General features: G+C 47.8%; 1 protein-coding gene across 1 annotated transcript in view; it reads right to left on the bottom strand.

The window, feature by feature from the left end:
• Window positions 1-26,401, bottom strand: part of LOC135221627 (pyruvate dehydrogenase phosphatase regulatory subunit, mitochondrial-like) — a 128,107-nt gene that overhangs the window by 28,732 nt on the left and 72,974 nt on the right. The window contains exon 15 of the mRNA XM_064259294.1: window positions 10,932-11,111. Within this exon, the coding sequence (XP_064115364.1) occupies window positions 10,932-11,111 (180 nt within the window). The remainder of the gene's footprint in view (window positions 1-10,931; window positions 11,112-26,401) is intronic.

Genomic DNA, 26,401 nt, shown 5'->3' with positions numbered 1-26,401 from the left:
CGGCCGCAGGCCTGGCGAGAGTCACCTGAGCGGCTCTCGACAGTCTTCTGCTCCGTGCCTCGGTCATGACGCTGAGCGAACTCAGGCGTCTTAACTTTGGCTGCACGGTCACCCGAAGATCGTACACTCGGAACTTCTCGCGGACGAGAAACCGAGCCGGTACCTGGCTTAGCAGCAGAGCTGCCAAGACCAGGCGAGGGTGTACCAGCGGTAGCCAGCACACCCTTGGTCCCCGTCTTCTTCTTCTTCTCAGAAGGGGAGACGGGCCCCGTTCCAAGAAGGAACAGGAGGACCAGCAGAAGAACCCCCACCCCCCGTCACACCGGAATGTGACGAGCCCTTCGAAGTTCCGAAGGAGTCTTCTTAGGGGGAATAACAAAACCCGGTTACCAGCTGGTCGCTGCGAGAGCGGCCGCTGGCCTGGCGAGAGTCACCTGAGCGGTTCTCGCCAGCCTTCTCCTCCGTGCCGTGGTCTTGGCGCCGAGCGAACTCTGGCGCCGAAACTTTGGCTGCACGGTCTCCCGGGAGGAAAAAAAAGGGAGAGCGTACACTCGGGATCTCCCGCGAACGAGAGACCGAGCCGGAACCTGGCGTAGCAAGCATCGCCGCTAGCACCAGGCGAGGAGTACCAGAGCTAACCGATACTCCTCTGGTCCCCAGTCTTATTCTCTTCCTTACGGAAGGGGAGACGGGCCCCGCTCCCGAAGGAGCAGGAGGACCAGCAGAAGGACCCCCCCCGATCCCACCGGTCGGTGGGAGGGGGGGGGGGGGGCGGGCCCTTAGAAGTTCCGAAGGGAGACTTCTTAGGGGGGGGAGGCAGCTTCTTCCTCTTCGGCTTATGGGCCTTAGAAGTCGAAGGGGAAGAGGCAGCAACAGACGAAGACGAAGATGACACCTTCCTCTTCTTCGTCAGCTCACGCAGGACAGTCGTCAGAGTCCTCCATCCATGGCCAGAGTCGGGCCTATTGCCGAAGCAACACGGCCCGACTGCACCTGTCCGGAAGGACCTGGGACTGGGGAAGACACACCATGGCAGGACCCAGCATGGACAGGCGCAGGAACCAGGAGCGACAGGAACAGCAACCAGCTCAGGAGCGGCAGGAACAGCGGCAGCGGTAAACACAGAAGGGGACAGCCAAGCCAGTAGCGGAACCACATCAGCGACAGGTACGGCAGGCCCAGCCATCGCCTCGTAGAATCATCCGGCAGCCATCGTGGGTACTGGCGGTCGGTCCAGGGGCGAGCTGCTGGAACAGCGGAAGTCTGGGGCAGGCAACACGAAGAAAAACACAGGCGGCGGCGGTCATACCCCTCCTCGGTACGGCGGCGACCGCCCTAGAAGCGGCAGACGGCGTCACCGACACAGCATGGGGAGTTGTAGACCAGCGGGGGGAAAAAGCAGCATAAGCGGCCGTGAAGGTTGTAGTGGAGACCACTCCAAGGTCACCGCCCCAGACCTCGCTAGACTCTTGCAGCAGATCGTGGATGCTAGGCACGCCCTGCAGCCGCAGTGGTCCATACCTGTCCAAGGTCGTCTCCCACGGATTGTAGCACCTGCGGTAAGCACAGACAGATTAGTAAGAGGGGTTCCCTCGCGCACGGGGGGGGAGACATGCCCCACCCCGAACGGAAGGAAGACCCCAAAAACAAAATACGAGGAAGCTGAGCGGGGGGGCAGGAAAGAAGACGAAGAATCGGATACCAAGGGAGTCGCGGGAGAGCTTTCCGACGACTTCCTGGCAGACCTTCGCTTCCCCTACCCCACGCACAGCAGTGAAAAGTAATATGAAAATGAAACAGAATTACTGCACTTGCGATTCACTTCATAGAACTTAAAGAGGGAAAAAATCAATTCCCGGTAAGAGCGAAACTTGATCCATAATAATATGATGCTATCATAAATATATATGAAAAATGAACAATACTGCACTTGCTATTTTCACTTTCACAGCAATAAATCGTAAGGATTAATTCCGGGTAAGTGAAAAGAAAACTGCATTGCGAATCCAATTTCATTGCATTCTATTCATACAAAATAAGAGGCTCTTGCCGAGCGCAATCAAGCTCTCGGCAACGAACGCACAGGGCAAAAATATAATGAAAAAGTGTACTTACATCTTTCAATTACACACTTTCGCCCAAAATACATGACTCGGCGCGAGTGCGGCCGCCCTCGGCACCGAGACATAATTCAAGGGTTCAATTCATGAAAAGAGCGGAAATCGCCGTCTCTACGGCGATAGTTCCATGTTGATTCATAATTAAGTAATGAAAATGAAAACAGTGTACTTACAGTTTCATTTTCAAGTCAAACCAAACCATTAGTAAAAAACACAATATAAACAAAGCATACGACGATGAAGCGGGCAGAGAGCGATGACGAACACGTCCTTCACACCCGCGGCCGAAAGCAAAAGTGATTCTTCACCTCTCGGGCGCGCGGGCGCGCGCACGATCGGACAAGCAGTTAACTACCGTTCTCCCCTTGTTCGAAGCTTACGACCGTCCCAGCTGCCGCTAGTTACCTTCCTATTGTTAAAGGACCGAGGGTTTGTATTACGTATCGGAACAACTGAGTCTTTTGTGAACAGACTGGTGTTCGCCCAACCTTGGAATGCCTCCCTGGTCGTAAGAGCGAGGGAGGGATCCAAGCCTCTGTCCGATTGATCGGGGTGTGCACCGCAGGATCAATGGTCAGACCTCTGGACCAAGTACTAAGAGAGAGGCAAGCGTATCTCTTCGTACCAGCAAACAAGAACAAGTTCCTATTTGCAAGAGGCAACATAAAGTTATGGTTTGTCTCTTGTTGGCATCCACTTCCCCCCCCTTGTAGGAGGAAGTGGTGGATATTCGCTCCCATCCCTAGTGAAAGGGATAGGATGGGGCTCTGTCGAGTAGCTCACCGGCATCTCGTCCTTATCCAGCAAGGTGATGACCGTATCCCTCTACCCACAGGTAGAGGGGGAGAAAAAGATAGGAAGAGAAGCCAGTCACTCTCTCATTCACTTATCTATTCTTACAGTCACACCAGGACTCGATGCTGTTCAGCCTGCTAGGGTCTGGGTTAGCTACACGTGTTGAGCAGCCACCACGGGTCCCAAGGAAAACGATCCAAGGACCTGTGGGCAATATCCAAAAGGTAGAAGGAGGTGCCAGTGGTCTGGTTGTACCAGACCCCTGCCTTCAGTACCTGCGCCACGGAGAAGTTCTTGTGTAACTCGAGGGAGTGTACTTCTAGGTCATCTTGGTGCTGACGAAGAGTCTTCAACACTCAGCCTGGGATGTCGAGTTTCTTCAGAAAAGCGCGGCTCGCGCTTCCACAGGACAAAGCAGCATCTTCCTCGCATCGAAGGCGGTGTAAAGTCCATTAGGGAGGGGATTGTGAAGGACTCTAACCGATCGTCAGGAACCGAAGGGTTCAGAGTCTTCGCTACGAATTCGGTACGAAATCGAGCGTCACGAATCCCCATCCCCTGGATGCTTGACTTCGCAGGAAAAGTCATGCAATTACCTCAGAGGAAAAGAAGGAAGGAATGGTCGTATGACCTTATCTCTTCTCGACTTCGGTGATGTCCTGTTACCCATACTGGTCTATCCGTCTGCAGCGAAGTTGTTCTTCTCGGTAGTGGATAGGACACCGACAACTCAATGGTGGGTGTCGATGGTATGGGTACTGTGACAAGCCGTTAGGACGAAGAAAAGACTGTTATGGAACAACCGAACTAAGTCCACAGCGAAGTTCGTAACAGACTTGGGCGCTCTGACAGCTGCCGACTGACTGCGTTCGGTAGGAGGCAAGTTTGTCAAGCACCCGAGCAAGTCACGTGGACCTTCGCCTTAAAAGGGTTATGCCAAGAGACTAAACAAATAATTTGTTCGTCACCGATGCCAGAAGCAAGGTGATGACTCTCTTACGGCATGTGCCCAACAGGCGAAAGTCAATTGCCTTCTAGAGACCGAGGTCCTGATGGCAAGATAATCATAGTATAGTTGATTCTCGGCTAAGGAGAAACAACATATGTGTCGTTGAAGACGAAGGTGTACAGAAAATGCAACCTACGTCTTCAGCTGAACCGAGAGAAGGATTCTCAAGATTCTGAACCTGTGCTACAAAAGACTGAGAACGCTAACCGCTATTCATTGCTGTCCGGTGAGGATCGTAGTTGCAATAAAAGCGGAGCGCTTTTCAGTATGAAGACAGGGAAATACTGCTGAAGAACTGCTTCTCATGGGCTGAACATTTGGAAGTAGAGCTGTCAGGTCGGAGAGTAGGTGATGTCTTCTGACATATCTGTTAATTCGGGCGGGAGCAATGAATAATTGCACACCTACGAATACGAGATATTTTGAAGACAAACTCAGATGTCTGCAAAAGTCATTCGCATTATCGCGGTGCGATGCAGCGGGTGACTAGTACAGACTTCTGTTACCGTGCGGGTAAACAGAAAGATGAGAGTCCAAGAGATATCTCTGTTGAAAATTCTCGCAATGTCGAAGGCGATGAAATCGAGCGTCACGCAGTAGATGGTCCTTCATTATTGCGAGAATCCCCGTTAATCAGAGACCTAAGTCCATGATTGTTGGGCAGAGATACGGTTCGGTAGTCAATCAAACCAGGGGAGAGAGAGACGTAACCGTCCGTGCATCTCCGAGACCTAGCTGATACTGAGCCGCTATCAGGCAGTTTCAATACGCAGTAGCTCTCGGTGACTCGTCATCCTGAGTTGCCAGGTAATCCATTATTCCACGAAGGAATGCGTTCGGCTAGAACCATCGAGCATAAAGAATACGCTCGAGCAATTATATTTAACCGAAACGGATTTCGGTAAATACAAAAGCTGATTTGGTGTTGTCATGACAATACCAAGTATCTAAAATCGAAACTGATAACTGCTGGGAGGTTGCAGGCAACCCCGAGTTGCAGTTCAATTAAGATACAATTCGTCTCGGTCACAAACCGTAGAGTTTAACTACGGTATGCGCCTACCCCCCGGACAAGTTCAACAACTGTTAAAAGAATCATGTCGCGAGGGTAATATACGTAGTATATTTGTAGGTTCTGTACCACGACCTCCATCCTAAAATTCTTTTCCTCTCGAGGAAAGAGAATAAGGATTGGAGATCGACCGCCTTCGTTCTCTAGTCAAGAGAGTGAAGGAGAAGTCTTTCCAAAGGAAAGCTTCAATGGTGAACAGAATACCGAAGACGATAGTTCAAACCAAACTGGTGAATTCCCGTCCGTTCTTCTCTATTCCAGGTTAATCGCCTACTGTGAGATACTCTTCTTTCAGCAGCAGTCTTCTTCCAAATGCTAGAAATTACAGAATTCGAGCATAAGCGAGGTTCCCGATTATCGTGTAACAATTATCGGGGATTCTCGCTCACTTTGGACCGTGGTCTCGCCTAAGTGTTTGGAGATCGTAAAAAAAACTCGAACACTCTGAGTGCGCTAGAAATTCCGTAGAATTCTAAGCACTCTGCGAAACCCCCCACCGAATTCGTCAAACGATATCGGCTGGTGGTCCTCTCGATTCCCGTAGAAATCGAGAAAGGGGCAGGATCCCTCCTCAACGACCGGGGCTTACGTCAGGTAGGACCCGAAGGTCCCCCCGGTAGCGCAGCCCCTAACATGGGATCTTACAGAGAAATCTCTGTAGGATCCCTCCCCTTTCCCTCGTAGCCGTAAGGAGAGAGGGAATGGGGGAGGAATTGGGTACTGGCTCGCCTTTCCCAGCGGAACTAGCAGTTGTAGAAGAAAAGGAGCAGCCATCGCCTTACGGCGATGGCCTCTCAGAGCCTGGGAAAACGTATCGTCAGGAGAAAACGTTTTCCCGAGGAGGGTTACGAACTCATACTGTAGGTAAGGGTCTGCCGCCACTGTGAACGTCGTCTGGGTGGGGCTGATCGACACCTGACAGGAGAGAGCCGATACCGTCCTCCGACTCATTCCAGTCCTCGTCGAGGTCGAAACCTCTCAGGAGGACCGAAGGGGTATTCAAATACGGTGTCCGAAGACACGTAGAAACGCCTCTGTCGCAGTAGAGGAGGTGGAAGTAGCTTGTTCGACAGGCCAGAACTGAGAGAGCCTTCTTGTCCGGAGACGAGAGACTACCTGGTTCAACACAGTCGGCAACGCTCCCGATCGCGGCAGACCCACCGTCGATTTGGGTTCCCTCTCGGGCCTCAAAACGACTCGAGCCGAGACGTTGGCTCTGCTGGTGGGAGCGGCGATCCTTCCCTGAGGTCGTTGTGCTGACGAATCAGCGCCATAACCTCGGCAAAGTTCCTCTGGATCTCGGAAGTCACAGCATCTTGCAGAGTAGGACCGTTTAAGCCCTCGAACAAGAAGACATATTCCGAGAACCTTCCTCCTAAGAAGGGGGGTAACAGCGACAGCCCTCTCGGTCTTCTCCATCCACTTGCGCATACGTCCTGGCCGGTCCAAGAACCGTGCCTGGCACGTAGGGCGTCGTGGTGGGATCATGAGGGGCGCACCCCTCACGATCACTCCTCAATACCTCGCTCCTCCCGGTGTAACCCGAGGAGGTTGAAGGTAGGGGAGAGGCAGACCCTGACGCTCCCCTCCTCGCTCGCTGGCAGAACCAGCAGGCTTGGAGGGCTGCAGGCGATCGTCAACCCGCGGTGGCGATCGAGCTGCAGGCCTGGTCGAACCGTCTCGCTGTGGAGAACGGCTGGACTGAGCACAGCGGCCCCGATCTCGAGTGTCAGAAGAGCTTGGTGCTGGTTGCCGTAACCGATCGCTCTCTGTGAGAGCGACGGTCAGGCGACCTGCAGGCTCCACTGTCACAGTGAGACCGGTGCTTGTCCTCACGGCACGTCACGTCGCTGGTTCCAGCCGTGGCTGGCACGGCGAACGGGAGGACCTCTTCCCAGCCTAGCAGGCCCGTGCCGGTCTGTGGACCGTCACGTCCCGGGTAGCCAGCTGGTCGCCGCGAGAGCGAGAGCTGGTCTGGTGAGAGTCGCGTGAGCGGCTGTCACCAGTCCTTCCGCACCGTGCCGTGAACCTGACGCTGAGCGAGCTCAGAGGTCTGGTTTCCTGGCTGCACGGTCGCTGGTAGGCGACCGTACACTCGGTACCTCCCGCGACGAGAGGCCAGAGACGGACCCTGATGCAGTGGCAGAACCACTGACACCAGGCGAGGAAGTACCGGTGTTAGCCGGTACCCCTCTGGTCCCCGTATCTTCTTCCTTGCGGAAGAAGAGACGGGCCCGCTCCCAGAAGGAGCAGGAGGACCAGCGGAAGGAACCCTCCCCCGTCCCACCGAGGTGAGACGGGTCCCGAGAAGCTCCCCCGAGGGTAGACTTCTTAGGAGGGAGGAGCATGCCTTCTTCTTGCCTCGGCTGGTGAAGCCTTAGAAGTCGAAGGGGAAGAGGCGGCAGTCCGACGACGATGAGAAGATGAAGACGACGACGACGACACTTCCTCCTCTTCTTCGTCATCTTCCTCAGGACAGACGTAAGATCTGCCATCCAGGGCGGAGCCGGGGCTGCTGTAGCCGAAGCCACAGGGCCCGGACGCACCTGTACAGACAGACCATAGTCTAGGGTAGTACCACCACGAACAGGGACGACGTCAGCAGGTATGGGCATCTCAGGAACAGCAGGCACAGCCAGCACAGCATCGGTAGGGACAGCCAGCGCAGCAACGGCAGGGACAGCCAGCGCAGCAATGGCAGGGACAGCCAGCGCAGCAACTGCATGGACAGTCAGCCCAGAATCGCAGGTACGGCAGGCAGCAGGAAACACAGGAGTGGAGCAGCAGCCAGCAACATCCTGGTACGGCGGCAGGTCCAGGGGCGAGCTCTAGGGCAGCGGAAGTGTGGTCGCGGCAGCGCGGCAACCACGAGCGGCGGCGGCACGCCCCCCTCTCGGTACGGCGAACGGCACTTCACAGCGGCTGTAGGCAAGACTGTTACCACGTGAGGCGAGTACACCAGGTGAGGAGGGACGTTGTCACCTGGAGCGTGGTCACCACTCCATGGGTGACCGCAGTAGGCCGAGACATAGAAACCGCAGCCCCTGGACACTAGCACGCCCGCTGCAAATGGAAGGACGCCCATACCTCACCAAGGTCCACCCTCGTGGCATAGCACCTGCGGAAATAACAGTAGTAGTGATTAGTGGGGGGAAGTCCCCTCGCGCGGGGGGTTGAGCCCCACACCGAACGAGTGGAAGACCCCGAATACAATTGTACATCGGGCACCGAGCGCCCTCCCCGCGCTCGACGGATCGGGCGAGGAGAAGAACGCAGATAACCTCCCCCCCCGAAGGGGAAGGGCCATCTGTGGGAGCTGAGGGGGGGGGGGGGGGGGATTCTCGTTTCCCACCCCCGCACAGCACCCATGTACCCAACAATAATAATAAGAGCCCGAGAGCATCGTGCCCTCGGCCCGAATGCAAGGGCATAAGGATCAATTCCCTGACTGAGCGGAACTTGAACCAAATAAATATTGATGCAATCAATAATAAAAGGAATAAAATGAAAAAGAATCTTGCATTACGATTCACTTCACAATGAATAAGGGCTCGGATCGAGCGCATTTGCGCCCTCGGTACCGAGCGCAAGGGTAAAAGGATCCATTCCCGATTATGAACGGAAACCTTGATCCATAATAATTGAATTGCAATGCAAAATATATATGAAAATAAAATGAAAAGGAATACTGCGCTTGCGATTTCACTTCATACAAATAAAAAGGGGAAGGATCAATTCCCGGGAATAGCGGAAACATTGATCCAAGTAAATAATGCAATCTCAATAAAATATGAAAATGAAAAAGAACTGCACTTGCGATTTCACTTCATTCAAATAAAAAGGGGAAAGGATCAATTTCCGGGTAAGATCGGAAACTGATCCAAAATGAGTATTGCTACAATTAAAATAAATATATGAAAATTAAAAAGAATACTGTACTTGCGATTCCACTTCCATACAGAATAAGTTTTCGTGCCGAGCGCATTCGCTCGGCAACGAGCATACAGGTTAAAAAAAAATATAAATGAAAAGGGCACTTACTTACGATTTTCATCTACACATTTCCAACCAAAATATAAGCTCGGAGCGAGCGCTCCCGCCCTCAGCACCGAGCATACACCATACGAGGATCATTTCAGGGGAAAAATGAATTCCCGCACTTACGCCCTTCAGACCCGGCACTCGGGTAATTGGAGGGCGTGGAGAAACCAAGATCCTTTAATTCGCAATTGAATTCAATGGAAATAAATATGAAATGATTGTACTTACAATTTCAGTTTCACTAGATAAATAGAAAAAGAAAAACACAACCATGCGAAAGCAACGACGTGAAGCGGGCAGAGAGCGACGATACACGTCTACACGCCAGCAGGCCGAAAGCAAAAGTGGTTTGTTTACCTCCCAGTCGCGCTTTCGCTAAGCGACGCCTGTCGGACAAGCAGTTAACTACCGAACCCCTTGTTCGAAAGCTTACGACCTATCCAGCTGCCATGCTAGTACCTTCCTCCTATTGTAAAAGGACCGAAGGTTTGTATGCCGTGTCGGAACAAATATGAAAATTATTAAAATACAAAGATGCATATTGTGATGTGTAATACGAAGTGGATATTTTGCTGTGTCGCGGCAGGCTACGTACATGACTATTTAGTCGGTATTTCCGTTGCACATGCACAGTCAATTACTGCCGAGGAGACGTACGTAATCACAAATGTATCCAAAGTGTTTTGCGCTATTTAAAGCCACTGACATCATCATTTTGACTTTTACTACTGTTCAAGAAAAATGGTTCTCGCGATAGGCAATGAATTTTCATCTTTTTCCGGCTTATTAGGTCCGATAAGTCTGTGGCTAATTCCTAAGTTCTGATGTTGGGCTAGTAGCTAGTAATAAAATAGCTCAGCTGGATGGTGCCATAGGCCTGGCCTTAGCCTCCCTATCATATTTACTTTGCTCATGATCACGTATAAGTTAGCCTAGCTAGCTTGTTGCCCACTAAATATTACATTATTATTAGGCCTAAAAATGTACAGGAAATGCTGCTGGTAGTGATGCCCTACATGATATACAGATAAGATATTTAATTTTCATATTTTATTTCAGGACTAATTCCAGCAAAATTGTGTATGATTTCTTGCCTGTTCACGAGTTTATAACGAAAGCTGGCAAAACAAAACAAGCTGTGCGTGCATCCGATTTACATGCAACTAAATACTGAAGTCTGAAAATAATCGACTGCACATGTGCACCAGAAATGCTAGCTAAATAGTCAAATACTTATTATTATTAGGTAAAACATTTATTTATCTTACAAAACAAATACATATTACTGTAAACATATGTACGCAGAACTCTCACCTCAGTAAGAGAGAGAGAAGGAATTATTTTTTATAAATGTTATTATTTAATCATATTAAACTTAATATTAATATTTGAAAATTAGTGAATCATTTTTTATCAAAAAATTTATTTATTCATGAAAATAACAAAGATAATTAGTGAATATTTCCAGACAAAGTCTGCAAATTGCCGATAAATTCCACAGAAAAATTTGCGAATAGGTGAGTCCGCTAATCTTGAGATCGCAAATATGCGGGATTTACTATAAAACAAAATCACTTTATACTTAAATGATTAAGTAAGCATTTTGGAATAAACATTCATTTTCAAAATCTACAGCACTTTCATTTTTTCTTTTAGCTACGGGTGAATTTTACGTAAAATGAAAGTATGTAATGTGGTGACTTGAGTAGCTGTAAAAAGAGGGAAATTTTTCAGGAAAAAGGCCCCACTTCCAAAGTAGTTACACTTAAAACTGTCTATGTTAATCTGAACATACTATCTACCAAACTATCTAAGAAATGACTACTTGATAAATAAGAAATGTTAGTATAAATCTTCAATATATTTGAAAAATCTTAAATTCAGTAATACTTACATTCAATTTCACACGAAATGCTCGACCACATTCAAGGGGGGTAGTTGTCGAGTCGAGATCCTGACCCCAAAATGCATAGAACTTTTCTATCCTGAGAGATCGCATTGCATAGTAGCCAGCATGCCGCAGATCATATTTTTTCCCGACAGACACTAAGTTGTTATAAACATGGAGAGCATACTGTAATACATAAAAAAAAATAGTAAACAAACTTAAGTCTGCAAGGATTTGTTTCATTTAGTAAAAGAGAACATAATACAAAAACAGTCCTTAACATGTACTTTCATAGTACATACATAACTTTATTACATACTTTTACTATTGCCATTATATTTTTACTAAAAACTGGGGGAAACCCAACCTCACCAGCCAAAAGCACTCACTGTATTTCTCTTAAGACCAACAGACATGTGGTAGTTAGTATGGAGAGAAGGAGGTCTTTTGAATAGTAGTTGTTGGCTTTTGTATATGGCAATGTAAAATTGTGTAAAAAGATATAAGGCTGAATTCATCAATCAGGACTCCAAACGTATATCTTTTATCATTGCCAAATAGCCTCTTAGTAATATGAACCAGTTCCAAACTATTAAATAGCCAAAGATAAACCGATCAAAATTAAGTATACATACCTGTAAACTGTTTTAAATCTATGCTGTATACATACTTGTATTACATCATGAAAAGTCCTCACTGTACTAGTAAAGCTTAGTGGCATCTTGTTCTTGACTATTAAAACAAACAATCACATGAAAGATGATAATGGAGTCCCCTCACTATTTTGCATGAAGCACTGTGCCTTGCTATGACCCAAACTTTCTGCTTTTACATTTCATTGGTGTCTTTTGTTCTCTTCTACCTAGCAGAAAAACTTCTTTAACGTCTTTGGTCAAATTCTACCAAAGTCCAGAAATGTGCTAAGTAAACTAGTTTCTATTAACCCTCTTACGCCGTAGCCCTAAAAACCAAAACCGCTCCCGTATGCCGAGGCGGGTTTGGAGTGAGCGCGGAAGCGGAAAAAATAATTTTTTCAAAAAATCACAGTGCGCTTAGTTTTCAAGATTAAGAGTTCATTTTTGGCTCCTTTTTTTGTCATTGCCTGAAGTTTAGTATGCAATGATCAGAAATAAAAAAAATATAATTATCATATATAAATAATGCGATATATGGTAGCGACAAGAAAAAAATTCATACATAATTGTATTCAAATCAAGCTGTGCGGAAAACGGTTAAGGGTAACGAGTTACTTTTTTTATCATTGTATTGTACACTAAATTTCGATCATTTTGATATATAACACATTGTAAAACAATCAAAGCAACACAGAACAAATATTATCACAAAATGATGCATGAATTCGTAACGCGCGGACGTAAAAAAATGTTTTTTTCAAAAATTCACCATAAATCTAAATATTGTTCCAGAGACTTCCAATTTGTTTCAAAATAAAGACAAATGATTGAATATTACGATACCGTAGGAGTTTCAGCTTAGAATTGCAGTTTTCGACCATTTCGGATGAGTTAAACTTGACCGAATGTCAAAATTTTTATATGTATATTTTTTTTATATGCAAATATTGCAAAAATGAGAAAAGCTACAACCTTTAAATATTTTTGTTTGTATTCTTCATGAATTTGCACACATTTTCATATACAAAACTATAAAACGCCTAATATGAAAAGGAGCAAATATTAGGAGAATGCGACATACACATTTCGGAGATTTGCGGCCGCGAATCGGCGCGCGGAGGGATAGAAAGTTTTTTTAAAATTTACCATAAATCTAAATATTGTGCTAGACACTTCGATTTTGTTTCAAAATGAACATAAATGACTGTATATTACTAGATTGTAAGAGTTTTAGCTTACAATTGCGTTTTTTGACTATTTCGGTAGAGTCAAAGTTGACCGAATGTGGTTTTTTTTTTATTTATCGTGATTTATATACAAATATTTCAAAAAAGAGAAAAGCTACAACCTTCAATCATTTTTTGTTTTATTCTAAATAAAATTGCTCACATTTTCATATATAAAACTTTATGTGACAGCTAATTTTAAATGGTGCAAACATTTCGACAATCGCAAGAAAAATTTCAGATTTTTTTCGGTAGAGTTACCGCGTGGACATAAGGAAAATGTTTTTTTCTTTCATAAATTCACCATATAAATCGAAATATTGTGATAGAGACTTCCAATTCGTTGCAAAATGAAGGTAAATGATTGAATATTACTAGAATATAAGTGTTTTTAGCTTACAAATTTGCGTTTTTCGACCATTTCGGTAGAGTCAAGTTGACCGAAGGTTGAAATTTTTGCACTTATCGTTATTTATATGAAAATATTTCAAAACTGATAAAAGTTACAACCATGGGTTGTTTTTATTTGTATTGTGCATGAAATTGCGCACATTTCCATATATAAACTTTATGTAACGGCAAATTTAAAATGGTGCAAACATTAGGACAATCGCACAAAAAAAATTTATCGGAAGAGTTAACCGCGCGGAACGTAAGGAAAAAGTTTTTTCATAAATTCACCATAAATCGAAATATTGTGCTAGAGACGTCCAATTTGTTGCAAAATGAAGGCAATGATTGAATATTACTAGAATATAAGAGTTTTTTGCTTATAATTGCGTTTTTCGACCATTTCGGTAGAGTCAAAATTGACCGAAGGTTGAAATTTTGGCACTTATCGTTATTTATATGAAAATATTTCAAAACTGATAAAAGCTACAATCATGAGTATTTTTTTGTTGTATTCTAAATGAAATTGCGCACATTTTCATATATAATACTTCATGTAAAGGATAATTTAAAATGGTGCAAAAATTATGTCAAAGTGACGAAATAATTTTTGAGATGTGTCACTGATACTTTTTAGTGCGATAAGAAAGAAATTCGCGCTTGCGTGCCTGCGTAACGATTGTAAACAAAACAACGCCTTGATCCGTGAACTCCCAGCATCCCCCAAGGCGTGTGATTCAAAAGTTTTTTGGCTGGTAGGCCTATAAGTATTTTTCCGCGAATTTAAAAAAAAACTTTTTTTTTGAGTCGACGTATGGTACGTCCATTCGGTATAACGGGAGACATTTTTGACTCGACGTTTAATACGTCCATTCGGCGTTTAAGGGTTAATAGTAACATAAAATTATAATGTGGTTCCAGGAATTCATGGAGGAACACTACTACAGTTCTTACCTACAATGTGCTTGAGAGGTAAATAAAAGGCATTTTCAAAAATCTGCTGGAGAATCAGTAAAAAGGTTTCTTTACAAATGGGGCAATTACTGTACTTGGAAAAAAGTTCCATATAAAGAGGAAGAATGATACTGAAATATATGGAGATTCTGAGGCAGCATCTGACAGAATACTAAGACAACACATTAGTTTTTACTGTTTCACCTACTACATGCTTCTGGCTGCTCTGACAAGGGAAAATATTTCTTTAGTAAGTTTACTAAAAAATTTAGTGTATGAAGCATATGTGTTCTGTGAGATCCCCACCTCTGTATAGGATTTATAATTTTGTCATAAAATAAAGAGATTCCCACTTCTGTGTGGGATTTATATTTTGACATAAAAATAAAGAAAGCCAGAAAAACAACTATTTTAAGTGATAAGAAAACAAGGTCCTCTGCTAACTCACATCAACACATTCAGAAATGCCATCGGTTTATACGGCATACTCATCCCTATACAGGCAGATTAAGTAAGAAAACAAAAAACAAAAAAGTTAATAAAATTTTGTTCAGCACTACTTTATCTTGAAAATGCATTAACCCTCTTACGCAGAAGCGGTAAAAAAAAAAATTGTCTCCTGTGTGCCGGAGGTGTTTCAGAGTGAGCGCGGAAGCGGAAATATTTTTTTTTTCAAAAAATCATCAGCGCAACTTAGTTTTCAAGATTAAGAGTTTCATTTTTTGGTTTCTCCTTTTTTTTCACTGGCTGAAGTTTAGTATGCAACCATCAGAAATGAAAAAAGTATCATTATCATATATAAATAATGCGATATATGATACCACAAAAACGAAAATTTCATATATAATTGTTATTCAAATCGCGCTGAGCGCAAAACGGTTAAAGGTAACAAGTTTACTTTTTATTTTGTTGTAATTTACACTAAATTGCGATCAATTTGGTATATAACACATTGTAAAATGATAAAAGTAAAACAGAGAAAATATAATCACAAAATAATGCATTAATTCGTAACGCGCGGACGTAAACAAATATTTTTTTCAAAAATTCACCATAAATCTAAATATTGTCCTAGAGACTTCCCATTTCTTTCAAAATGAAGACAAATGATTGAATATTACTATATTGTAAGAGTATTAGCTTACAATTGCAGTTTTTGACCATATCTGACGAGTTAAAGTTGACCGAATGTCGAATTTTTTTTTATATATATATTTTTTATATGCAATTATTTTCGGAAATAAGAAAAAGCTACAGCCTTCAAATATTTTTCGTTTTATTCTCATGGAATTGCGCACATTTTCATATATAAGACTCTATGAAATGCCTAATATGAAACGGAGCAAATATTCCGAGAATGGTACGTCGCATTTCCGGAGATTTGTGGCTTTCGGACAATCCGCGAGCGGAGGGAAGGAAAGATTTTTTTTTAAATTCACCATAAATCTAAATATTTTGCTAGAGACTTCGAATTTGTTTCAAGATGAAGATAAATGCTGAATATTACTACACTGTAAGAGTTTTAGCTTACAATTGCGTTTTTTTTTTTTCGACCATTTCGGTAGAGTCAAAGTTGACCGAACGTGGTTTTTTCTATTTATCAAGATTTATATGCAAATATTTCAAAAATGACAATTTGTCGAAAATTTGCATTTTTCCCTAACTATACAAACCTGAGGTCCTTTACAATAGGAAGGTAACTAGCGGCAGCTGGGACGGTCGTAAGCTTCGAACAAGGGGAGAACGGTAGTTAACTGCTTGTCCGATCGTGCGCGCTCCCGCGCGCCCGAGAGGTGAAGAATCACTTTTGCTTTAGGCCCATGCAAAAAGTTTGCAGAGTGAGGGGTTGGCATGAAGGTGGGACTATATGTAAAGGACCTCAGGTTTGTATAGTTAGGAAAATGCAATTTTCGACAAATTGTCATTTGTTCCGATACGTAATACAAACCCTCGGTCCTTTAACAATAGGAAGACTCACTTCTTGGTGGGAGGAATCTGAGTCTTTTTTGGTGAACTAGACTGGTGTTCGTCCAACCCTGGAGTGCCTCCCTGGTCGTAAGAGCAAGGGAGGGATCCAAGCCTCTGTCCGATTGATCGGGGTGTGCACCGCAGATCAATGGTCAGACCTCTGGGCCAGTACTAAGAGAGAGGGCAGCGTATCTCTTCGTACGCAGCAAGCAAGAACTTGTTCCTGTTTTGCAAGAGACAATCATAAAATGATGGGGTTTGTCTCAATTGGCATCCAAACTTCCTCCCCCTTGTTGAGGAAGTGGTGGATATTTACTACCTATCCCTACTGAAAGGGATAGGATGGTGCTCTATTGAGTAGCTCACCTGCATCTCGTCCTTACCCAGCAGGGTGACGACCGTGTCCCTCTACCCAAAGGTAGGGAAAGAAAAAGAAAAAGATGGGAAGAGGAGCCAGTCACACTCTCATTCCTCATCCATTTCTTACGGTCACAGAGGAACTCGATGCTGTTCAGCCTGCGAGGGACTGGGTTTAACTACACAACGTGTTGAGCAACCACCACGGTTCCCAAGGAAAAAGATCCAAGGAACTGTGGGCAATATCCTGAAGGTAGAAGGAGTGCATGCGGTCCGGTTTGGACCAGGCGCCTGCCTTCATTACCTGCGCCACGGAGAAGTTCTTGCGGAACGCGAGAGAAATGATGAAGAGGCGTCCACACTCATCCTGGGTGTCGAGTTTTCTTCAGACAGCTCCGTCGCACCTTCACAGGGACAAAGCAGCATAGCTTCGTATCGGAGGGGCGGTGAAGTCCATTAGGGAGGTATTGTGAAGGACTCGAACCAATCGTCAGTTACTGAAGGGTTCTGAGTCTTCGCTACGAAGATCGGTACGAAATCGAGCTCACAAAATCCCATCCCTTTGTGCTTGACTTCTCAAGAGAAGTCATGCAGTTACCTAAGACGAAAAGAAGGGAATAGTCGTATGACCTATCCCTCTTTCTCGACTTTGGTTATGTACAGTACTCATACTGACAAGCTATTAAGGGACGAAGTAATGATTGCTCTGGAACAACCGAACTAAGTCCCCACGCATAGTTCGTAACTGACTCGGGCGCTCTGACAGCTGCCGACTGACTGGTTTCGGAATCAGTAGGGCAAGTTGTCCAAGCATCGGGTAAGTCACGTGACCTTCGCCCTTTAAAGAGTTATGGGCTGAGAGACCAACAAAATAAAATATTTGTTAGTCACCGATGCCGGACGGCGCGGCGATGATTCTCTAATGCATAAGCTCAAAGGGCGAAAGTCAATTTGCCTTCAAAAGACCGAGGTCCTGATGGCAAGAAAATCTCATAGAAGTTGGAATCTCAGCTTAAGGAGAAACAACATATGTGAACGTTTGAAGACGAAGGTAGGCATGAATGCAACCTACGTCTTCCAGCTGAAATCGAGAGAAGGAATCCAAGATTCTAAACCTGTGGCTTACAAATGACTGAAACGCTAACCGCCATTTCATTGCTGTCCGTTGTGCAATGAAAGCGGGGCGTTCTTCAGTAATGAAACCCACGGGGAGAGCCGCTTGAAGAACTGCTTCTCATGGGCTGAACGTTTGGAAGTAGAGCTGGCTGTGTGGGGAGTAGGCGATGTCTTTCAATACATCTGCTAATCCGGGGTGAACAATGAACAATTGTACACCTCCGAATACAATAGATATTTTGAGGACAAACTCAGATTCCGCAAAAAATCATTCGCATTATCGGGATACGATGCAGCAAGAGACTATTACAGAATTCTGTTACCGTGCGGTAAACAGAAAGAGAGAGTCGAATAGATATCTCTGTTTAAAATTCTCGCAATACCGAAGACGATGATACTAGCGTTTCACAGCAGTAGATGGTCATTCATGTATGCGAGAATCCCCGTTAATCAGAGACTTAAGTCGTGATTGTTGGGCAGAGATATTGTTATCAATCAAAGCAGGTAGAAATGACTAAACAACCGTCTATCTCAAAGCGGCAGCTGATACTGAAATGCCTCTGGCAATTCAATACGCAGTAGCTGTCGCTGACTCGTCATCCTGAGTTGCCAAGTAATCCTTTCCACGAAAGAATGCGTTCGGCTAGAACCCACCGAGCATAAAAAAAGATATGCTCGAGCAATTATATTTTAAAGCGAAAAACGAATTTCGGTAAATATAAAAGCTTAAATGGGTTTGTTGTGACAACACCATAAGTATATAAAATTGAAACTGGAAACTCCTGGGAGGTTGCAGGCAACCCGGGTTGCAGTTCAATTAGAATACTTTTCGTCTAAGTCGCAATCCGTAGATAACCAGGATATGCGCCTACCCCTCGGACCATTCAACTGCTTAGCAGAATCATGTCGCAAGGTTTAATATACGTAGTATATTTGTAGGATTCTGAACAAACGATTCTCCATCCTAAATTCTTTCCTTCAAGAAAACAAAATAAGATTGGAGATCGAACCACCTTCGTTCTCTATTAAAGAGAGTGAAGGAGAAGTCTTCCTCGAAGGAAAGCTTCAATGGTGAACAGATACTAAGACTGATAGTTCCAGCCAAACTGGATATTCCCGTCCGTTCTTCTCTATTCCAGGTTGGTCCGCCTCCTACTGTGAGATAGTCTCTTTCAGCAGCATCTTCTTTCCTAATGCTAGAAATTCCCGGAATTCGGAAGCATAGGCCGAGGTTCCCGATTATCGTGTAACATATCGGGGGATTCTTCGTCTCGCTCACTTTGGACCGTGGTCTCGCCTATGTGTTTGGAGATCGTAAGAAAAACTCTAACCTGAATGCGCTAGAAATTCTGTAGAATTCTAAGCAGTCTGCGAAAACCCCCACCGATTCGTTCAAACGATATCGGCTGGTGGTCCCTCTCGATTCCCGTAGAAATCGAGAAATGGGGCAGGATCCTCCTCAAACTACCGGGGCTTACGTCAGGTAGGACCCGAAGGTCCCCCCTGGTAGCGCAGTCCCCAACGTGGGATCCTACGAGAAAATCTCTGTAGGATCCTTCCCCTTTCCCCTCCGTAGCCGTAAGGAGAGAGGGAAGGGAATGGGGGGAGGAATTGGATACTCGCGTCGCCTTCCCAGTGGAACTAGCAGTTGGAGAAGAGTAGGAGCAGCCATCGCCTTGCGGCGATGGCCTCTCAGAGTCTGGGAAAAAACGTATCGTCAGGAGAAAACACGTTTTTCCCGAGGATTCGTTTTTTACGAACTCTCACTGTAGGTAAGGGTCTGCCGCCACTGTGAACGTCGTCTGGGGGGTGGGGCTGATCGACACCTGACAGGAGAGAGCCGAGTACCGTCCCCGACTCATTCCAGTCCTCGTCGAGGCGAAACCTCTCAGGAGACCGAAGGCGTATTTAAATACGGTGTCCGAAGACACGTAGAAACGCCGCTGTCGCAGTAGAGGTGAAGTAGCTTGATCGACCGGCCAGAACTGAAGAGAGCCTTCTTTGTCGGAGACGAGAGAGACTGTTCAAGACAGAATCGGCAAGCTCCAATCGCCGGCATACCCACCGTCGGTTTGGGTTCCCTCTCGGGGCCCCAAAACGACTCGCGCGAGACATGGGCTCCTGCTGTGGGAGCGGCCGATCCTTCCCCCCCGGTTGTTGTGCTGACGAATCAGTGCAATACCACCTGGGGTAAAGTTACTCTGAATCTCGGAAGTTACAGCGGTCTTGAGGAGTAGGACCGTCCAGTCCCTCCAACAAGCGCAGCTCCCAGGACCCTCCTCCTTCAGAAGAAGGAACCAGCAACAGATCCCTGACGGTTGCCTCCAAATCACTTGCGCGTACGTCCTGGTTGGTCCTAAGCACCAACCTGGCACTTGCGGCGTCGTGACGGATCGTGAGCGGCGCATCTCTCACGATCACTCCTATAATACCCGCTCTTCCTGGCGTATGCCGAGGAAGTTGAAGTATCGGAGAGACAGAACTGACGCTCCCACCCCCCTCTCCCCCCTGACGGTCGCCGTCCAATCACTTGCGCGTACGTCCTGGTTTGGTCCTAAGACCATACGTGGCACGTGCGGCGTCGTGACGGGATCGTGAGCGGTGCACCTGCTCACATCACTCTAGTCTACCTCGCTCTTGCCCGGTGTAGGCCCGAGGAAAGTTGAGGTAGTGGAGAGACAGACCTGAAACGCTCCCCCCCGCCCCTTCGCTGGCAGGACCAGCGTACGTGGGGGGCTGCAAGCCGATCACCAACCCAACCCGCGGTGGGGATCGATCTGCAGGCCTGGCCCGTGCCGCTCACCTGTGGCGAGCGGCTCGACTGAGCACGTCGACCCCGGTCCCGTGCGTCAGACGAGCTGCTGCTGGTCACCGTATCCGCCCGGTCCCCCTGTGGGAGCGGCGGTCAGGTGACCTGCAGAGCTCGCTTTCGCCGTGAGACCCGGTGAGCGTCCTCCGCGGCACGTCAAACCGCTGGTACCAGCCGAGGCTGGTACCGTCGGTTCGAGGGGGTTTTGTTACCTGGGGGACTCTTTTTTTTCCCAGCCTTCAGGGCCCGTGGCCAACCCGTCAGAGACCGTCACGTCCACCCGAGGTACCGGCTGGTCTCTGCGAGAGCGGCCGCTGGCCTGGCGAGAGTCAACCTGAGCGGCTCTCGACAGTCTTCTGCTCCGTGCCTCGGTCATGACGCTGAACGAACTCAGGCGTCTTAACTTTGGCTGCACGGTCACCCGAAGGAGATCGTATACACTCGGAACTTCTCGCGGACGAGAAACCGAGCTGTTACTGGCTTAGCAGCAGAGCTTGCCAAGACCAGGCGAGGGTGTACCAGCGGTAGCCAGGCACACCCTTGGTCCCCGTCCCCGTTTCTTCTTCTCAGAAGGGGAGACGGGGCCCCGTTCCCGAAGGAACAGGAGGACCAAGCAGAAGACCCCCCCGTCACAACCGGAATGTGACGAGCCCTTCGAAGTTCCCGAAGGAGTCTTCTTAGGGGGAATAACAAAACCCGGGTTACCCAGCTGGTCGCTGCGAGAGCGGCCGCTGGGCCTGGCGAGAGTCACCCTGAGCGGTTTTCTCGCCGCCTTCTGCTCCGTGCCGTGGTCTGGCGCGAGCGAAAACAATCTGGCGCCGATTTAAACTTTGGCTGCACGGTCTCCCAGGGAGAGCGTACACTCGGGATCTCCCGCGAACGAGAGACCGAGCCGGAAACCTGGCGTAGCGGCATCGCCGCTAGCAACCAGGCGAGGAAGTACCGAGCTAAACCGATACTCCTTCTGGCCCCTCCCCGGCTATCTCTTCCTACGGAAGGGGAGACTGGGCCCCCGCCCCCTTCCGAAGGAGCAGGAGGACCAGCAGAAGGACCCCCCGTCCCACCGAGGTGGGACGGGCCCTTAGAAGTTCCCGAAGGAGACTTTTCTTAGGGGGGGAGGGGGGCAGCCTTCTTCTTCTTCGGCTTATGGGCCTTAGAAGTCGAAGGGGAAGAGAGGCAGCAACAGACGAAGACGAAGATGACGCCTTCCTCTTCTTCGTCAGCTCACGCAGGACGTCCGTCAGTCCTCCATCCAAGCCGGAGTCGGGCCTATTGCCGAAGCAACACGGCCCGACTGCACCTGTCCGGAAGGACCTGGGACTGGGGAAGACACACCATGGGCAGGACCCAGCATGGACAGGCGCAGGAACCAGGAGCGACAGGAACAGCAACCAGCTCAGGAGCGGCAGGAACAGCGGCAGCGGTAAACCACAGAAGGACAGCCAAGCCGGAGTAGCGGGAACCACATCAGCGACAGGTACGGCAGGCCCAGCCATCGCCTCGTAGAATCATCGGCAGCCAGCGTGGTACTGGCGGCCGGTCCAGGGGGCGAGCTGCTGGAACAGCGGGAAAAGTCTGGGGCAGGCAACACGAAGAAAACACAGGCTGGGGCGGCGGCATACCCCTCTCGGTACGGCGGCGACCGGCCCTAGAAGCGGCAGACGGCGTCACCGACACAGCATGGGGAGTGTAGCATAATCGGCCGTGAAGGTTGTAAGTGGAGACCACTCCAAGGTCACCGCCCCAGACCTCGCTAGACTCTGCAGCAGATCGTGGATGCTAGGCACGCCCTGCAGCCGCAGTGGTCCATACCTGCCAAGGGTCGTCTCCCACGGCTGTAGCACCTGCGGTAAGCACAGACAGATTAGTAAGAGGGGTTGTCCCCTCACGCACGGGGGGGGAGACATGCCCCACCCGAACGGAAGGAAGACCCCAAAAACAAAAATGAGGAAGCTGAGCGGGGGGGCAGGAAAGAAGACGAAGAATCGGATACCAAGGGAGTCGCGGGAGAGCTTTCCGACGACTTCCTGGCAGACCTTCGCTTCCCCTACCCCCGCACAGCAGTGAAAAGTAATATGAAAATGAAACAGAATACTGCACTTGTTCGATTCACTTCATAGAACTTAAAGAGGGAAAAATCAATCCGGTAAGAGCGGAAACTTGATCCATAATAATATGATGCTATCATAAATATATGAAATGAACAATACTGCACTTGCTATTTTCACTTTCACAGCAATAAATCGTAAGGATTAATTCCGGGTAAGAGCGGAAAATTGATCCAAAAATTAAATTTGATGCAATTAATAAATGAAAATGAAAAGAAAACTGCATTGCGAATCCACTTTCATTGCATTCTATTCATACAAAATAAGAGGCTCTTGCCGAGCGCAATCAAGCTCTCTCAACGAACGCAGAGGGCAAAAAATATAATGAAAAAGAGTACTTACATCTTTCAATTACACAACTTTCGCCCAAAATACATGACTCGGCGCGATTTGGTTAACGCCCTCGGCACCGAGACATAATTCAAGGGTTCAATTCATGAAAAGAGCGGAAATCGCCGTCTCTACGGCGATAGCTCCATGTTGATTCATAATTAGTAATGAAAATGAAAACAGTGTACTTACAGTTTCATTTTCAAAGTCAAAACCAAAACATTATAGAAAACACAATATAAAACAAAGCATACGACGATGAAGCGGGCAGAGAGCGATGACGAACACGTCCTTCACACCCGCGGCCCGAAAGCAAAGTAATTCTTCACTCTCGCGTAGCGGCGCGCGCACGATCGGACAGAGCAGTTAACTACCGTTCTCCCCTTGTTCGAAGCTTACGACCGTCCCAGCTGCGCTAGTTACCTTCCTATTGTTAAAGGACCGAGGGTTTGTATTACGTATTGGAACAAATGAGAAAAGCTACAACCTTCAACTATTTTTGTTGTATTCTACATGAAATTGCACACATTTTCATATATAAAACTTTATGTAACGGCTAATTTAAAATGGTGCAAACATTACCACAATCGCACGTATGATTTTTCGGAAGAGTTTACCGCGCGGACGTAAAGAAAATGTTAATTTTTTTTCATAAATTCATAATAAATCGAAATATTGTGCTAGAGACTTCCAATTTATTGCAAAATGAAGGTAAATGCTTGACTATTACTAGAATATGACAATTTGTCTAAAATTGCATTTTTCCTAACTATACCAAACCTGAGGTCCTTTTACAATAGGAAGGTACTAGCGGCAGCTGGATAGGTCGTAAGCTTTCGAACAAGGGGTTCGGTAGTTAACTGCTTGTCCGACAGGCGCGCGCGCTGCAGCGACTGGGAGGTAAACAATCACTTTTGCTTTTGGCCCAAGCAAAAACTGCAGAGTGAGGGGTGGCATGAGGTGGGGCTATGTGTAAAAGGACCTCAGGTTTGTATAGTTAGGAAAATGCAATTTTAGACAAATTGTCATGTTGTTCCGACACGGTATACAAACCTTCGGTCCTTTTACAATAGGAAGACTCACTTCTTGGTGGGTGGAATCTGAGTCTTTTGTGAACAGACTGGTGTTCTTGCCCAACCTTGGAAGCCGCTCCCTGGTCGTAAGAGCGAGGGAGGGATCCAAGCCTCTGTCCGATTGATCGGGTGTGCACCGCAGGATCAATGGTCAGACCTCTGGACGAGTACTAAGAGAGGAGGCAAGCGTATCTCTTCGTACCAGCAATGTAAGAACTTGTTCCTGTACAGGAGCAAAGTTAAAGTCATGGTTTTTGACTCTTGTAGGCATCCACTTCCCCCCCCTGTTGAAGGAAGTGGTGGATATTCTGCTCCCATCCCTCGTGAAAGGGATAGGATGGGGGGGCTCTGTCATATAGCTCACCGCATCTCGTCCTTATCCAGCAGGGTGATGACCGTATCCTCTACCCACAGGTAGAGGGGAAGAAAAAGATAGAAAGAGAAGCCAGTCACTTTCTCATCACTATCTATTCATACAGTCACACCAGGACTCGATGCTGTTCAGCCTGCTAGGGTTGGCTGGGTTAGCTAGACGACGTGTTGAGCAGCCACCACGGGTCCTAAGGAAACCGATCCAAGGACCTATGGGCAATATCCAAGAGGTATAAGGAAGTTGCCGGTGGTCTGGTTGTACCAGACCCCTGCCTTCCATACCTGCGCCACGGAGAAGTTCTTACGAAACGCCAACGAGGGGCCAATACTTCTAACTTCGTGAGTTCTCGGACGGGACGTACGGATGTCGTCACTACCATCAGCCTCATACGCCCTCCTGAAGACCTCACGCAGCCAGGACGAAAGAGTGTTCTTGATACTTCTTTCTTGTTGACCCCGTTGCTAACGAAGAGGCGTCGACACTCAGGCCCGAGGTGTCGAGTTCTCTTCAGATAGCGCCGTAGCGTCCTCCCAGGACAAAGCAGCATCTCATCCACATCATTATCTGCATGACGCTCCCGTACTCTCTTCGCCGATGCCAGGTCCAGCAAGACGAGGGTCATTCGAGTTCCTGGGTTGGCAAGACCTTTGGAAGCTGCTACTAAGCAAGGAGATCTCGAACGAGTTCGAGATGTCCAATCCCGTCAGTTTCAGGAGGAGCGACAAGGCGGCTCTGTATCCTTTGACTGTGGGAACTTAGAGGAGCTTCCTCGGCGAAGAAAAAAACGAGGAAATCCGCTACCTGCTGAAGAGTGGCTCTGAGAAGAGATAGGCCCCGTCTACGACACCAACCACCGAAGACGGGCCGACTTCCCTGGTACACAGCTGCAGAGGACTGACGGACGTTTCAGCCATCTCTGTTGCTGCGCTACGAAAAAAGCTTCTCGTTCGCAAGAGAAGGTGGATAACAGCCAGCCGTGAAGACGTAGGGACTGGACTGCTCGGTGGTACCGCTCGACGTGTGGCTGGCCGAGAAGGTTGTGCCAATGGGGAATCTCTCTCGGTTCTCTTGCGAGAAGAGCCAGCAGGTCCGGATACCAAATGGCCTGTGGCCATTTGGAAGCCATCAGGATCATCCTGAGATTCGGGATGACCAGTGCTCGACTGATCACCTTGCGAATCAGGCTGAACGGGGGAAAGGCATAGGCGAAGAGGTTGTCCCACGGGTGTTGTTAAGAGCGTCTCTGCAGCTGCCCATGGATCCGGCACGGCCGAGAAGAACACCTGGAGCTTCCTGATGTGCCGGATGGGCGAACAGATCCTCGACTGGTCGCCCCCACAGGTCGAAGAGCCTTTCCGCCACGTCCTGGTGTAGAGACCATTCGGTCCTTATCACCTGATCCCGACGGCTGAGCGTGTTCTGCTACTACATTCCTTCCTTGGAATGTAGCGTGCCGACAGCTCTATTGAGTGTGCCTCGGCGCCCACTCGTCACCTGCCGAGTCAACTGATACAACGGGAGAGACACTAGGCCCCCCCTGTTTGTTGACGTAAGCCACAACCGTGGTGTTTGTCGTACATCAACACCACTGAGTGTCCCATCAAGCGGTCCTGGAACTCTTGGAGAGCAAGGAACGCTGCCTTTAGTTCCAGTACATTGATGTGGTGCTTGTCGTTCTCGTACCACACTCCTTGAAGTCCGCAACTCTTCCAGTGTGTGCGCCCCATCCCTCGGTCGATGCGTCTGAGAGCAAGCTGCATGTCCGGGGGGTGGGGGAGAGTTGCGCGGAGGCACTCCTCTTAAGGGGTTCCTGTCGTCCAGTCACCTGGCTAGGTCCTGCCTCACCTCCTGTGTCAGTGCCATGGAAGGCTTGGGGGATCCGTCGCCTGTGACCAACTCTCCTTTGGTCTCCCTGAAGAGACCGCAGGTGAAGACGCCCGTTAGGGACTGGCTTCCCGAGTGACGACAGGTGTCCGATCACGACTTGCCATTGCTGAGCTACTGTTCCTGCCGAGACCAGGAACTGGTTGGCTGCCTCCCTGAATCTGCTACCTTGTCGATCAGCATACCCAGGTACTTCATGCTCTGCTTGTGCTCGAGATCGGACTTTTCGAAGTTCAGAACGATCCCCAGATCG

Source organism: Macrobrachium nipponense, chromosome 3 (assembly GCF_015104395.2).
Source record: "Macrobrachium nipponense isolate FS-2020 chromosome 3, ASM1510439v2, whole genome shotgun sequence".
NCBI classification, from domain to species: Eukaryota; Metazoa; Arthropoda; class Malacostraca; order Decapoda; family Palaemonidae; genus Macrobrachium; species Macrobrachium nipponense.
This window is presented reverse-complemented; position numbering and strand designations above follow the sequence as displayed.